General features: G+C 41.3%; 1 protein-coding gene across 3 annotated transcripts; it reads right to left on the reverse strand.

Annotated features, from left to right (window-relative positions):
- Positions 1-1,993: 1,993 nt before the first annotated feature.
- On the reverse strand, positions 1,994-13,901 carry CCT8 (chaperonin containing TCP1 subunit 8). Of its 3 annotated transcripts, none has more exons than XM_051625852.1 (16): positions 13,751-13,901; positions 11,787-11,877; positions 11,100-11,179; positions 9,789-9,938; positions 9,340-9,520; positions 8,463-8,524; positions 7,630-7,767; positions 7,002-7,180; positions 5,992-6,058; positions 5,824-5,911; positions 5,598-5,713; positions 4,256-4,327; positions 3,933-4,097; positions 3,410-3,529; positions 2,895-2,993; positions 2,146-2,238 (listed from the first exon to the last, which is right to left on the reverse strand). In XM_051625852.1, the coding sequence occupies exons 1-15, from the start codon at positions 13,808-13,810 to the stop codon at positions 2,901-2,903; spliced, it is 1,662 nt and encodes a 553-aa protein (XP_051481812.1). In that variant the 5' UTR covers positions 13,811-13,901; the 3' UTR covers positions 2,146-2,238; positions 2,895-2,900. The 3 variants fall into 3 exon arrangements, with proteins under 3 accessions (XP_051481993.1, XP_051481812.1, XP_051481905.1); XM_051625945.1 differs by having other exon boundaries at positions 2,151-2,238; positions 2,902-2,993; XM_051626033.1 differs by lacking the exon at positions 2,895-2,993 and having other exon boundaries at positions 1,994-2,238; positions 13,751-13,900.
- Positions 13,902-16,929: the final 3,028 nt, after the last annotated feature.

Below are 16,929 nucleotides of genomic sequence, written 5' to 3' on the forward strand. Positions count from 1 at the left end.
TTCCTACACATCTGAGAGCTGAGACAAATTCAGCTTCAGCTCTTTCCACCACTGGTTCATGGCCAACAGAGCCTTCAGTTTGCAAACTCTTTAGGAATTCTTTTGCATGGGAACCTTACGCTGGTATTTTGGCAAGTCCAAGAGCTCACATATCCCTGTTGCTACAGGCGCTGCAGTGTAGCCTTTCTGCACTGGAGGGGTAAGAAAACTAGTCTTGCAGTGACTTGTAACTTTGAAAGTCTCTTAAGGCTAGGCTTCACATGGGGCTTAGAAACACCATCTTGGCTCCTCCATGCTAGAGCAGCAGCTGGTTTACACTCAGTGAATTTTTCCTAACAACCTTACTAAAAAACATGGGCAGTCTTTTGTGTTCTTGTTACCCTACAGCCATCAACAGCAGCACTTGTGCAGCTGACTAGATCAGTATGCTAATCCTCCTGAAAACTTACTGAGTTTATTTTTCAGCCACACCAGCAACTGCCTATAAAGCAAGCACTAACGTAGCTGTTGTAGGGGCAGCCTTATTTAGTAATAAGATAGATCCAGACTTGATTTAGCCTTCCACTCCCTTCTGACTGTGAGAGTAGCACTGGCAAGAGTAATAAATGGATTAATTATTTAAGTGGCTTGAATTTCAAGAGCAGTTCTCCTTTCAAGCTACTCCAAGTAACACAGGCTGTTTGTTTACTTGCCAAGAAGAATCTTAACAGGGGCTTCAGTTGAAAGATTCCAGCCCCCTGCATCATGCTAGCTATTGCTGCTCAGTGTTTATTTTTAAGGCCATTAGAATGAGATGCAGTTCACTGCTCTCAAGCTGCCATTTTGGGAGCATGGACTCAAGGGTGATGATGAAGTAGATGCATGTAACAGTAATGAATGTAGGCATGGACCTGCTGCCATACTTATTGCAATATTCTTTAAAATATATATACTTTCAAAGAGCTAAAATTATAGATGATGCTTTCCTGAAGCTAACAGGACCCCACAGCTGGCTCATGGTCCATCTCCCTCATGAACTTTACTGGGTGCAGGTGGCAAGATGTTAGAGTGGGCTGCAGATGTGGCCTCCATGAGGAGAGGCCTGATGCTAGACAAAGCCAGTTCAGGTGCATCCACTGCAGGGCACAGCTGAGCCCCCCAGCAAAGCTGGCAGTGCCTCACAAAGCCTATAAGAAAGGGCAAAATGCTGCCCACGAGTAGGGAGAAGTGTGAGAGCCCTGTGTGGAGCCAGGCAAGAGGAGCTCCACGCACCTGAGAAGGATTGCCCTGTGGTCCTTGGAGAGACCACACTGGAGCAGGTTCTCCCCATGCAGCCTATGAAGATGGTGAACCTCCACACAGCAGCTGCACAGGCCTCCCGGCCCCCAGCAGATGGGTGTGTCCCCTTGAAGCAAGCTGCAGAGGAGCCCAGACTAGAGGTTTCCCTGCCAGAAACTGCAGCCCACAGAGAGCCACACAGGAGCAGTGGTTTCTGATGAACTGTAACCTAAGGCAGAGCATCCTCATGTGAAGCACCTCATAAAGGACTGTATCCTGTGGAAGGAGAGGAGGGGAAGTTCACATAGGAAGGAGCAGCAGAGAGGAGCTGTTCCGGACTGACCACAGCCCCCATTTCCCATCCTCCACCCTACACAGGGAAGAAAAGGTAGAGGAGGAGTGAAGGAGTACAGCTAAACCTGGGAAGAAACAGAGGTGAACTGGAGGGTGATTTTGTTCTTGTTTCTCATCCTATAACTTTATATCCAATATAAACTAATTTTGCACACTAGTCTGTTTTGCCGACAACAGAAACTGCTAAATGATCTCCCAGTCTCTATCTCAAACCATGAGCTTTTTTCAATGCATGTTCTGCTTCTGTCCTGGTGAGGAGGGGGCATCTGGCAGCCAGCCAAAGTCAGCCCACCACACCTGCTCACTGTCATCCCCACAAAAATGCCTTCATATTCACATATGGCAAACAAACACGTCACACTGAGTCCAAATAAAATGACAGTTAACATTTTAACAGTCCGTAGGTTTATTGAAGTGTTGGAAGCTCTGTGCTCCAAGGGACGCTGTTCATAACTTAAAGGCAACAGAGCAAAACGTCCTGACAGGCTCCAACTGGAATATTTAAAAACTCGCATAATCATGTAACTTAAAGAAGTACAGGTAAGTTTTTCAATCGTTTTGGTCTTCATCCCAGTCTTTCTTTCCTGATGGAGGTTTAGGGCCACCAGCTGGTTTTGCCATAATGATCTTGAATATAGCAAGGAAGTAGAAAAAGACAAGGTTAGAATGAAACTCTTATCCCATTCTCTCTTACAGCCAGATGATCCTGTCAACATTCACTAAATTCATGCAGTTTCCCCACTCTGAACCTAAGCCAGTGAATATTATTATCCATCTCATCGAGATTTTCACAAAGTGGTTATTTTTTTTTCTTGAAAATGGCAAATGCTGAGCCCTGATAAACAGAAAAGGGCTCTTATCTCACTTTTGCATGCAAATTAAGACTTCAGTTAGTTAAGACTACAAAATGTGAGTGCTAAAATAGGCTGAGTGACTTATTTGCAGGATGCATACTATGAAAAGCAGAATTACCAGAGCTATTTTGAATTACTGAGTCTAAACATCACACTTGAAAAGCATAAAGTTCACTAGTGCTACCATGTTAAAGCCTCATTTCCTCCACTTGCTATACCGGTAAGTAAAACTAAAATTGCACTTGTCAAAAATAATTCAGTTTTAGGAGTAAAATTCACTCACAAAAGCACAAATACAACAGGTAGCAATCAGCATACATAAGAGAGCAGTGTTATGTGTCCTCAAGAAAGATATGATCTGCTACGTGCTCGTCAATATATCCATGCATGCACTCACACAGAGCTCTCTGCTAGAGAAACAGAGCTTACTGCATACTATTTTTCAGGCTCATCTTTCCAGTCATCCTTATCCCAATGTCCTTGCTGCTTAGGGGCTTTTGGACCGCCTGCTGTTTTTGCCATAATAATCTACAGAAATTTTACATGCAAATACATTTTTGCTTAAGTTCCACAAAATACAGAAAGTTTAGATTTCTGTCATCCCATTTTTCCTAGAAATTGGGATTTTTTTGTAAAAACAACGTATGCAAAAATGTTTCTTGTGTTACATCTTGTTCCTACAGAAGTTAGGAAAATTTTCTAAACACAGGTATCAACTTTCAAGTTAACAAAAAAAAAAAAAGAGGCATAAATAGCATTCCTACAGAAGCAGCAAGATTGCAACATCCCAACAAACTGCTTCCTGGCTTTCAGAATATAAACCATGTTTTCAAGTATCATACTTCTGCACCTCACAATCCCAGAAGATTCATGTATTTGGCATTAGTGCCGTGCACACTGATTGGAAGGTTTCAGCTCAGCACCCAAATTACTTGCAAGCTTACCTGATCTACCCTTAGGACAGTTACTGCTGCGTTTGTAGCCAGCTTGATACCCCAGGATTTTCCAAGGTATGTATCTAACACGCCAGCTTCCAACATATCCTTCACAGCAGCAGCTTCGGCCTGTTGAGGAAAAAACATCATTCTCAGGCTCCCACCTAGCAAGTTACTGCGTTTTCAAGGTTACAGGTTTAGAAAAAATTTATCACTTATCTCCTTCTCCCTTCACAAAACCTTCATTCCTAATCCATAAGCAGGAATACAAAATTAAGAAATTACTACAGACTTATTCTCCATTGTATTCAGTATCTCACTTTGCCATTACACTACCTTGAATGTCACTGTTCACTCATGGAAAAAAAAGAACGATCAACCCTACAGTATTACAACTGTACTAAATTATTCTTCTAGACTGTACAAAACAGAGTTTAAATTATTTAAATTACTCTATACTTCATAACAATAGAAGTATCTTTAAATAGAACTCTGTATTCCAGAGCACCAAGTAACATGATAGACTGTTTACCTCAATATCAAATCCAACATTTTTGTTCCCTTCCTGATGCACAGCATAAAGCTTAGAGATGACCTCATTAGCTTTTACTCCAGAGTTTTCTGCCAGTGCTCGAGGAATGGCTTCAAAAGCCTCAGCAAATTTCTTGATGGCATATTGGTCAAGCCCGGGACAAGTCTAAAGTGAAGCCAAGAACCATGTCAGCATTTCAAAAACTGTAAGACAGGCAGGTATCTTCCCCCCAAATTTTAACTGATTTATAAGCAAGTCATATATTTATAGAAGTACACCTGCATATGCACATATATAAAAGTCAAAAAGCCAATTTGCTGTACCTCTCCATAAGATGTGATTTGCTTGGCTAATTCAATCTCTGTTGCACCACCTCCAGGAACAAGACGTTTATCCTGTGAACACACCATCCCAAAAATGCAAAGTTTTGCCTAAAGCATCGTATTATTTTTTTACTTTTTAGAACTTATACACTCTAACAAGAAGAATGCAATAGAACTTTATCCCACATAGACTCACTAAGAATTCACGTCAGAACACACATGAACTGTAAGAGAAACCGACCAGAATTTACTCACTCATGCTAAATGTCTTTGAAGAAAAAGAGCTTCTCTTAGGAAAAGGAAAAAAATAATGCAGTGGGGTGTGTGTCTGGGGTTGTTTTGTTTTAATAATTTCAACTCTTGGCTTATTAACAATAGAAATCCTAGGTTTTTCTGTCTTTAACTTGTTGGAAAACTTCATGCAGAAAATCAAGCTACTGTACACTAAGTTTAATAAGTCAACAAGTATCACAAGATATTGGATGTATTTGTTTGGGTTTTGGTGGGTTTGCTTTGTTCTTAAATAAAGCATTTTGTATAACCTTTGGCAAACCAGCATTTACTTGGGAACTAGGCTTTTGAACAGAAAAGTAATCAACATACATCAGATGTTCGGACAACTCTTGGAGACAATTGTAATTACAGAGTCTCTGGCTGTTTCTGTACTCTGCATCAACATGCATGTGTTGGTATATTCAGGACATTAAGCATCAAACAAAGTTTAACATTTTTTGCATGCCACCTTTCAAGCCAAATACACAAACATTTCATTTTGCATTAAAAAAAAACCCAAAACAAACAACAAACCAAACCTCCACAAAAGTTGTTCAGAAAAAACACTCTGGGGAACTTATTTTTTTCACCTATAAAAAGTGTATCTGTAATGTGACAGAAGCACATCTTGTCACTGATCAACTGAAGTTTAATTTGCAACCAGTCAGTTCTTCCTAATCCCCAGTGACAAAGCTAACTTTTCTTCTGTGCCTAGTTTTCAAGGAACATTACAAAACAAAAAAGGAGTATTATCAACAAAGAGCTGACTGCCATTAGAAAGTGGTAAAACTAACTACTCTGTCTTCAAGAACTCACCTCATTACTGAAAAACTGAGTGCACTACATGCTGAGCACCATCTTTTATGTACACTGCATTCATAAGGATGTCGGCAGCAATCTTCTCTACAACTCACTACTACACAGCTTTCTCTACCTCTCAAGAAGACTCCTAAGCTAATCATGTATCTGTGACAGCCTTTGTAGCAAATGAGCACAAAGCAAGCGTTAAGTCCTGCCTCAAACCAATCCATAGCTCAGTTTCCATAATTGAAGCGTTCCAGTTACTTACTCTTGTGAGTACTTTGAAAGTATTTACACCATCATCCACTGCTCTCTCTATGTCATCCATCAGATTGTCTGTAGATCCACGAATTAGTATAGTAGAAATGGCACCATCCTCCTTTTCTGTTCAGACAGACATGTGCATTACTGAACTAAGTTTGTTTGATGTCAAACACATACGGACATCATACTTCCAGAACATTAGCATTAGGAGGTCTATGGGACATACATACCATGCTTAAACACAACAACCTGTGTATCCCCAACCTCTGACAGATACACACTATCGCAATGACCCATTTCTTCTGGAGTAGGAGGAGTCTGGAAAGGAAAACAAGAGATATGAGGTTAATTTGCTCATCAGTTCTCTCCCTGCAGCTCATCATCTGAGAAGTCCATACCAGTCTGGGTAGGGCTGTTGCACCAACAGTTTTGCACAGTCTTCTCAGATCCCACTTTGAGTTCAACCTTTAAGAATTAAAAAAAAGACTTTGTATAACAAGTTTCCACAACTAATGTTAACACTTGAGAAACTATCCTCTTAGCTAAGCAGCATTTTGTAAACTAATGACAACCATCAAAATTTACTGCATCAAGTTATAAAATTCACTCATCTATTTTTATGAATATTTTCAGGGATGCTATCCAAAGACTATTGTCTAAGAATTTAAAAATAAGTAAGTAACTCAAATACATAGAAATCATCAAACTTCACTGTCTAGTACGTAAGACTTGAATTCATCTTTTCCTCACCTCCATAACAATCCTTCTTTGCCATGCAAGAGATTACAGCATCATGCTTCATTTCCAGAAGCTGAAAGTTTTTGGAGTCCACCAAAGCTACAGCTTTCAACAAAGGATCACTTACTTGATTGAGATGCAAGAGTTGCTACTAGTGATCTGTGCTTTTTCAGATTGTATTTCCAAGACATACAAACATGCTTTATTTATAGATAAGAAGATTTAAGGCCCACAAAAGTGACTAAAAAGTATTAAGAATTAGGTCTTTAATCCAACACTGCGTTAGGGATGCAGGGAGGTGTATCTCATAATTGCTAAAGCATCACATGAGGACTGTGATCAGGAACAACCACTATGGTATAGTCTTACATGCCCTTGAGGGCCTCTTTATTACATCCACAAAATTTTGTATTCTTGATGTCAGTAGTGCTATAAAGACACTTAAACAAGAATAACAGTACTATATACACAAATTATGCCCCAGTTAGATATCATAGAGGTGAAATACTCTCAAGAAACATAAGCTGTGAAACAACCACATGGCAGCTCAGGTTCTGATCCACTAGAAAACCAAACAGTCTGCAATATTTTGTTTAAGAGGCAAGACAATATGGCAAGTACCTTCATAAACCTGGTAGATCAAATGTTTTTAAGCTCTTCTGGTACTTACCTGACTAACATAAGACTGTATTTATTGGCATAATGAAGTGCCATGTCTGCCACTTTGCCACCTGTTACTACTACATTGGCACCACTATCGGCAATAGCTTTGACTTGCATATCCATTAGATTTTCTTCTCCCTTGCTGAAATTCATCAGTTCTTCAGCATTCTTTATAAGTACAGTGCCCTAGTAAAACACATACACTGTTAGCAATCCAGTGTTCACCACGTGCCTTAAAACTTCGTCTCCCAATCTATCCAAACCTCTAGTCATCCTATTTTATGATACTGCCACCCTTCCCCAGCATTGGGGTAAAACAAGTCAAAAAAAAAAAAAGGGCAATTCTAGCATTTCTAGGCAACCTTGAGACTCAAACATTCTAGGACATAGTTTAGCTCAAATAACAATGAAAAAAACCCAAACACAACAAAACAACAAGCAACACCTCTCCAACCCCAAAAATCCTGTAAAGCAAAATTAGGTTCAGACGTTTTCTATGAACTTTTTTAAAATAATGAACTCAATTTTAACAGAAATATCTCAATCACCAAGTGTCAAGAATATTTATAGTTAAGTCTAAAATAAGAGCACATGAGCATAAATAGATATGTAACTTATTTTGAGCTTCTACATACCTTAGTTTCAGTTATCATACCATCAAAAGGGCAGGAATAAACAGCTATTTTTGCATCTTTGACAGAAGTAACATCTCCTTCAGTTTCTTTTTTAAAAACCATACCATGCAGTACTGAGGAAGCAGAGATACCAGCACCCTGAAAGGAAAGAAATGAAATGGGGGAAAAGTTGCATTATTGATAATTTTTTGTCAGAAAGCTGCACTACCCTTTATGAAAAGCAGTTCTTATATTCACTTGAATGTAGTAACTTAAGTTCTCATTGCAGCATAAAGAAATAAGACAAGCTGATCTAGTACCATCAAACATTGCCTTACAGATTCCTATTTTAAGATTAGTTGGGGCTCCCGGCTAAGGTCTGTGACACTCACTTTCTGTGCTCAAATTTTATGTATTTATTACCTTGGGAAAAAACCAAACAAACAACACAGGGGGAATCTCACAGTAGATGTAAACTACAATTCTATCCTACATATCATACTGAGGCCTAATATCCCAATGACAAAAAGAATGCAAGACCAGACTGCTACGTTTCAGCCAGGCTGCATCTTATCCTAATCTTGTGACTGCTTCTACAGATGCAAACAACAACATCCTAATGTATAATTAAGTTCATGTATCTGTTTTAGTGTAAACTTTCAATATTAATGCTCTTCACTTCTGAAAGCTACTACTGGTCACTAAACAAGGAATGTAGAGACAATTTCCAGAACTACATGCTACAACACAACTGAGATTAGAAGAGGCACTTGCAAAGTTCAAATATCTAAAAATTAACTTTCATTACACTGTTTACTCTAATATTAGAGTAAAGCTAGCTTCTTCCAACTTACCACAATTTTGCACACTCTGATATTATCAACATTGAAATGACCAGAATCAGGAAAAATAGAAACTGTTGGGGGAAAAAAAAGTTTGTATTGATTAAGGAATTAAAACAGTAACACCATAAATAATGTCTGGAGTTCTTCTGAAGTACTCAGATTCAATGCTTTGAGATTCCTGCCTCAGTGTAAGGCAATTTTAGTCTCCCTTGAGGTGTTTAAGGCCAGGTTGGATGAGGCTTTGTCCAACCTGGGAGGTGACTATGCTCATAGCTGGCAGGTTGGAACCTGATGATCTTTAAGGTCCTTTCCAACTTTAACCATTCTATGATTCTATAGAAAATAATTGTTGTTTTTACAATAAAGTAATCAGAAAGCAATATCTATTCAGGCTGCTCGGTAAAATTAAACCTGAAAATCCATTTACACATGTACGTTCAAGAGCCAAGTCCAACACAGAACATTCTGAGAAAACACTTAAACTAGACATGAAAGTTTTTTTCTTGGAAATCTAAAGGGAGAAAGCAACAACTCAGCACAACTACAGTCTTCTCTTCCATTGTCCTGCAGCTGAGACTAGTAACAGCTTATCTGAAGTTCAACATATCCTCCTAATGATAAAAAAGATAAAGATGGACTTCTGCTTTAAAAATACTAGAAAGTTGTTTCTAGAAATACTTAGAAAACACAGACCTTCTCTAAACCACAATGCCAAAGAAGAGTTCTATGCAAGAAAGATTATTCTAATTTCAGAGGCTAAAGCATTCCATCCAATTTAACCTGACAAACTAAATTTTTTTTAATCTCACATGAAGACAACAGTAATGACTATAAGCAAAACTACTCAGTTTTAGATGCATGCACACGTCTATTCTTGTTCACTTACCACAGGCTTGAGCAATCAGCTTTGCCAAAAATTGTTCATTGCCATATTGTTTGCTCATCACTGAAGTGTGCAACAAAGATGCCACTTCTTCAACATCTCGAAGGTTCTTTGCAGAACAGCACACCAAGTCTGGAAGAATTTCTAGGGCTTTCTTGCAAGCCTTTTCATATCCTTCGATCACCTATGCAGGAAATAACAAATATTCACTACACCACTTCACTGTGCATTCCTAATCCTTTTCAAAGGGTCATAGAACATTAAGAAATGCAAAAGCTGACAAAGGAAAAAAGCAATCCCAAGCAGCAAAACATACTGTTCTTCTTCATACACCTCTATCTAAAAAATAAGTTCAGAAGGGAGCAGATGATTCACAGTATTATGAACCAAGAATACAGACCAACAGCAATCTGAATTCAGGCTCTGTGAACTGCAATCACAGTGTAACTTGCCTCTGAAACTGATAACCCCATCCTCAGAAGGTCTTCTGCTAACTCCAGAAGAACTCCAGCAAAAACAAGGACAAAGTTTGTTCCATCTCCAACTTCTTGCTCTTGCATGTGGGAAGCCATCACAAGCATTTTTGCAGCAGGATGCTGGACCTTGACAAGAAGTTACACATCATAGTTACCAACATTCCACCTTGACTACAGCTTCACGTTTTTCTGTGCATCAAGTATAAGCTCTCTTATTTCAAGTTGTATCTAAAGATACCAAGAATGCACAGAATAGGAGAAGAAAGTACCACAGAGTATCTTAATTGGCTAACTTTCCTAATAAGTACAAGTACAAATACACATTAAAAAAAAGGAGAACTAAGCATTCCCGCTACAACAAGAATTAGACATCCTCAACACTGATTGTGTTATTCTTACTGGATACAGTAGCTTCACAGTCAAGCTCTGCAGGAGGAAAGCAGCCTCCAAAGATCCTCAAGCTGAATTTGTATGTGTAACAAGCGAAGCAGATGTCTAAATCACTGTTTAATTCTAGTGTTTTTTCCGCTTAAAGACTGCACTGCTTTCCCTTTCTTTCAAAGAAATGCAACATAAATGCTGTGTTCTTGAAAATCTATAGAGCAGCTATCATTTTATCCCAGAAAGTACCATGCAAGATTTGTTAGATTAAGCAGGTAGTCCAACGACTATTTTTTAAAAACAGAACTGGGACTTTCACATTTTTTCTTATACTGAACACAAAGACAATTCATTAAGAAATATTTAATGCTATTTCTATCAGTCAGTACAGAATGCAGTAAAATATTGTGTTGTGATATATGCATGAATTTGATAGTAAGAGAAAAAGTTAGGACAGGTCAGTGTTTCCACACTTTGACTGTATTCACAGGAGAATGTTGCTATATCCCTAGCTTCTTAAATCCAATGAATGGATTCTAAGCAGACAGAACCAACAACCACCAACACTGAAAGATTAAGGGCTACTTCCTTCAGAGGTTTTCAAACATTGTGTCGTATAGGCATATCCTCTTCTAAATCTACCCTGGTTTGGGGGAAAAAAAGTAGGCAATTATTAAGCATCTCCTGCAACTACTTAATGCAGCTTTACAAAGGAGTTGTTCTCCTCACTGTGGGTACAGCACATTGACCTTACTCAAATCCTGTGAAAAAATCATTTACCAAACGATATATGTAAATAATCTGGGAGGATAACATGTGTTTCCTTATTAACATTGAAAATGATAGCAGCTCACGAACAGAAACACTAGCTCAAGACTGACATCCTCTGATGCACAAAAACTTTACCTCCAGCTCTCTCAAGATAGTGGCAGCATCATTTGTAACAAAAAGTTTCTCCAGATGATTGATAACCATTTTGTTCATTCCTAACAAGGAAAAAAAAAAAAAAAGAAAAAATAATTCATTAGGCAAACATAATGTTGTACACAGATGCTGTTTCATAACTTTTGAATATATCTTACACACCAAAATGTTAGCCCCACTTATAATTTAAGAACCTAAAAGATTTTTGCAAAATAACACTTAGAAGTTTGTTAAATTAATGAAAAGTCAATTATTTCTAAGTAAGTAGTCTTCTTTTCAGAAATATTAGTACATAATTTAATTAATTTATACAAAACCTTTTGTTTAGTATCTTTGACCAGACATGGTATGGTTATGTTCATTATGACTATCCACCAAGTTACTGTCTTTACTTTGATTTTTGTAGGTCTTCCATACAGCAGTAAGGCAGCAAAAAAGACACAGTAACTGGTACAAAAACCTGACAAAGGCAGGCACATTGTGAGTAACTCCAGAGCTAACTAAACCAAGTCTGAGCCGTATAGCCACAAAGACTACGTTGTAGAGTTCTGGAGCAAGTCCGATGTGTCTCCCCAAGAAACAAACAGTTGCTTCTTTGTCAAGGTGGGTTTGGCCTTAAAAAATAACATTTTACTCAAGAACACTACAATAATTCTAGGATTTATTTACCATTTGGTCCATAAGCTGTACGGGTGGTTTGAGCAAGTTCTTTGCATGCCTGGATGTTCCTGTAGACTGCTTCTTCTAGGCCTGAATAATGCTAAAAAGAAAAATGTCCTGCTCAGAATTAGGCTTTCTAACAAAAAGAGAGGGACTACCTAGTCATTCCTCATCAAAGCAGCAATAATCTGAGTCCATGAATGTTTTTGACTAATTTAGACTCGGTATTTCACTTACAGTTTAAATGGAAGCTAAACCTTACCCAAAGAGAGTAAGAAAAGGACTACTGTGTAATCCTTCTCAACTAAGCAGTTCAGTAGGCAAAATAAATTTCTGATCAGAAATTTGAATAGTCACTCAATTTTCAATACCTTCTGCATCTATTAAGTCTTCCGAAACAGACAGTAGCATGTCAAAGGGAAACAAAAAATAACCAATACCATATTGGAGAGGGACAAGGGTTTTGTGAGCATGTGGTTTTGTACATGCTTCTTTATTCAAAGCTCTGTACTCCTGTGGGGAACAAAAAAAATTTTACTCAGTTCTACATTCCAACGTGTGTGGTCTGAAAATTCAGAATTGGAACGATTAATAAAATATTTGTGCTTGAGAAGCCAATTAGCCTGCCTTCAGTTTAGAAGCCTTAAGACAAGGAGGGACCCCCAAAAAGGGTCTTAAGAAAGAGCAGGGCAAAATGTATGGCATGTCCCATAAAATAAGAGAGAAAGTCACTCTCTAATAATCATAGGATGGTTAAGGTTGAAGGGACCTTAAAGATCATCAGGTTCCAACCCCCCTGCTATGAGCAGGGACACCTCACACTAGACCAGGCTGCTCAAAGCCTCATCCAACCTGGCCTTTAACACCTCCAGGGGCATCCACAGCTTCCCTGGGTAACCTATTCCAGTGCCTTCCTGCCCTCTAAATACAAACCAAACATTCCAGAATGACAGCTGCCTCCTTGTTTTGTAGAAGACAGTTCTTGCTATTCTGACCACGAATTCTCCACTAGAAAACCAGAATCTAAGCCACTTTGTTTCCCTGCTCTTGACATTTGCCATTCTTTGTCTCCAAGAAAGATTCTGAAAAGAAAAACAGAGGGAGGGCCTTCCGAGTTGCTGACTCCCTTTTTATTAAGTAGCTACAATAAGTGAGGGACTTCTTAAAAAAATTTGTTCTGCAATAAAAAAAAAACACAACTAAATCTTGCTTGCTTTTCAAAGAAAGCTTCTGCTTTATCAGACACAGCCCTTGACTACTACCAAAAATCACATTATGTTATATATAAATTCAGTGAAAATGAATTTATGGAAAAAGAACACATGGAAAATAATTGTGCTGCTCTCGACTGCTGGCACAGGCTCTTTCCTTACGGGCACAGTCACAGAACAAGAGCCAGGGAAGGCAGAGAGCAAGCGGGACGGTTCTGAACGGATGAATCTACCGGGCCCGGGGTAGCTTTGCCGGGCACCACCTACAGCAGCTTCCCAGACAAATCGCCTTCCCGGCTTCGCTCCCGCACCGCGGGCAGGGCTCAGGCCAGCACCGCGGCCCTGCCAAGCGGCGGAAACGCACCGAGCGACGCGGAGCGGCAGCGCCTCAGGGCAGGGGGGGCAGAGGACGCAAGGCTGGGGGTGCAGGTGGATGGGGAAGGAGGGGAGGGGGGGGAGGCCGCAGAGCCTCGGCCGAGCCTTCTCGAAGGCCGCGTGCGCTGCCCCCGCCCCCCGGCGGCGCGGGGCCGAGCGGGGCCGAGCAGGTCCCGGTCCCGGTCCCACCCCCGCTCCGTCCCGCCCCGCCGGGGCCGCCGCAGGCCGGGGCGGGGACCGCGACACCCCCCTGCCCCCCCCCCCCCAGGCCCATCCCGCGGGGCGCGCGGAGCCGCCAGGCCCCGAGGCCTTCCAGAACCTTCCCCGCGCCGCCACGCCCCGCCTGCCCCCCCTGAAGAGACGGCGCCTTCCCCGCGCCGCCCTCACCTTCGCCCCCTCCTTGAGCATCTGGGCGAAGCCCGGGGCTTTGGGGACGTGCAGCGCCATCTCCGCTCCGCTCCGCTCCGGCCAGACGCCGCGGCTCAGCGGGCACGACGGGAGGGAAGGCGGCGGCGCGCAGGCGCGGTAGGGCCGCCCTGCTGCCCGCGGGCAGGAAGCGCCGCGCCCGGGGATGGGGAGGGGGGGGCGGGGCGGGGCGGGGCCGCCGCTGGAGGCCGGAGGGCAGCGCCGGGGCCGGGCTGTGCGCTCCGCCTCGCCCCGGGGAGCGGCGGGAGGGGGTGCCCGGTCTCGGCTGCCCGTCAGTGTCCGTGCCCGCCCGTCCCGGCGGGGCCCCTGCCCCTCGGTCGGAAGGGTTTCCCTCAGAAACGGGTCCCCGGAGACAGCGTCTCGCCCGGCCTTTCTCCCTCCTTGCGGCCTCGGCTGAGCCCGCCTAGTGGGAGCCTGGCTGCTGGGGAAAGGCCTCAAAGGGAGGGAACGGGCAGCAGGGAGAGGTGCCGGCTTGAGGGATGGGTTCGTGATAAATGACTCGTTCCCAAGTGGGATATTTTATTCAAATTAGTAGTTTATTAAGCGAAGGGAAGCAAGCGAACAGTGCTGGGCACGCCGGGAGCCTCTGCTCCACCAAGACGCGCGCCAAAGAGTGCCAGCTCTTAGTTTTTATCTTTTTGACTAATACCTATGCATTACTATTGCGAGAAAAGGGTCGGCTTATGTTAATTATTTCCAAAAATCTGCTTTATAACATTCTCGCAGTTAACAGCAAAGCCGGTCTATGCTAAAAAAAATGTTTGCGCAACGTCTGCTACACAATACAAAAATCACATGCAATGCAAGCAGAAGATCCTCAATAAAAGAGCAACATGCAAGCAAAAGATAAAAATTTTGTTACACTATACAAAAACAGGCAGCACAAGCAAAGATAACAATTTTACTGTGTACAAAAGTATGCAATACTATACACAAATAATTATTCTTCCTTCTATGACTCTAACATTGTTCCACAAAGAATTACTCTTCACCCTGTGACTCTAACATTGTTCTGTTTTAACACGAATCAGGTGAACACATCTCACAGGTTGGCTTGTCCTGTTGGCTGTGCGTTTTGCTTTAGGTAAATTAAGCCAGGGGTTCATCTCGCTTTTCCAGTGAACATATAACATGTCATTTATTTAAAAGAAAAAGAGCCCAGTTAACGTGTTTCTGAAATAGGTAAGATGTCGTTGTTTGATTCATCATATTATGTATAACTCTCCGTCTCTGTGTCAGGGGTGCTGAACGGTGGTGTTCTGTAGGAAACATAGCCCATGTAGTGAAGTGATGCACAGTATTGTGATGGTGAGTGATGCTGGCTCCTTCAGAGTCTTTTCTTTCACTCTCGAGTTCAACATACTGTCTCCCAGCCATTTCTGTATGTACATTTAGTGATACATGTCTCAGAAACAGTTCAGAGCACTTGTCACTAATGGCAAAAAATGGTCATGTAGCGTTGCAGAGTCCAGTTGAGTATTTGACTTTCTATGTACCTATCTTGTTCAAATTTAATAAAAATGTACTGATAGAAGTATAAAGTACAGTCAATTCCTCATTATCCAGGGTAATCCCAAGTAAAATGTGTGCTACAGGACATCAGAGTGCTTTGGAGGCTCACCTTGACTCTCTACAAGTAGCTGTGGTCCAGCCAGGGGAGAGTGGAGCTGCTTCAGGTTTTGTCAGTTTTATCTTGGCTTCTGGGCCACACAAAATCAAACACACTGTTTCAAGACAAGAACTTCAAGGCCTTAGAAAGAATACTGCATTTAGGCCATGCAGCACTGAAGCCTGTAACCCAGCAGAGATTTTCTCTACCTCTGCAGCACAGGTATGTCACCTGCAAGGTTAATTAAATCACTTGGTATGTGTTGCTTAAGCAACCTCAAAAGGACCCACATGGGTTAATTTTGCCATCCTAAAATTCTTAAAAGTCAATAATTTTTAATCTGTAGCACCATGGCAGTGTAACGAAGAGTGGTGATAGAGAGCAAAACTACATAAAGCACCCCATGAATGAACTTCAAAAAATCTATATGCAATTTTGCTAGAAGTACTCAGAGGCAAATGCCACTTGAAACAGAAGTGGGAACCTAGTCAGTCCTGACTATCATGAAAAAGTGGTGTAGGCACTACCAAAAGGAAGTGCTGGGGTTTGACATAGGGGGCATACCACATTTATCCCTCTCTTATCTCTTCCAGTATATCCACACCACAGTGCAGCTAGGAAGAAAGGAAATGTCCATCCTGTTCTACAGCCAAAATACCAGACACTATATTTTATAAAGCAACTTCTGTAATCTATCATTAGGCATGAATATAAGAGGAGGTACTTAGTCTGAAGTCAGTGCAGAAGACTTTTCATAGTCATGAGCATGAAGTCACATGCATTTTACCAATAGTTGGATGCATTCTCGTCAGAGATATTCTGGGAAGTTATTTATAATGAGGGTGGTGAAGCACTGAAACAGGTTACCCAGAGAGGTGGTGGAGGCCCCATCCCTGGAGACATTCAAGGTCAGGCTTGATGAGGTTCTAAGCAACCTGATCTAGTTAAAAAGGTCTGGATTCGATGACCTTTAGAGGTCCCTCCCAACCCCAGGGATTCTATGATTTTAAAGATAGTTCAAGTGGTTAGACTGCTGATCAGTAATTGCAGGATGTGTTTCAGTTCTCTGGGACTAATACCCTACATAACTTCAGGCAAGTCCATAGTGATTGATCAGCACTTTCAAGTTTTGTCATTTTTTCCCATATATTTTGCATTCTTAGTGCCATTAGCTGGACATAGCTTCCTCATTGTTGCAGGACTTATCACGAGTACCAAAAGAATGGTTAAATGATGAAATGGCTTCCTGGAAATTATGAAGTCTTCAGCCAGGAAGTCCATGGCTCTTTTTTTGTAGAATCCTGTAACTTGCCTAGGTGGATTGCTTTGGGCTTAAAGTACAATGCCCCAAACAGTATTGATTTGTATTTAAAAATGTTTCTGAGCTCAATGGTATACATTTACATTATTATTCTTCCTTGATCAGGTTTACACTGCTTATAACCATTCCATAACAAGAAAGGCTGAATATTTATCTTTTCATAACTTCTGAACTCTGCTCTTTGATTTTTCAGCGATGGCCTCTCCAGAG

This window comes from Apus apus, chromosome 1 (genome assembly GCF_020740795.1).
Source record: "Apus apus isolate bApuApu2 chromosome 1, bApuApu2.pri.cur, whole genome shotgun sequence".
NCBI lineage: Eukaryota > Metazoa > Chordata > Aves > Apodiformes > Apodidae > Apus > Apus apus.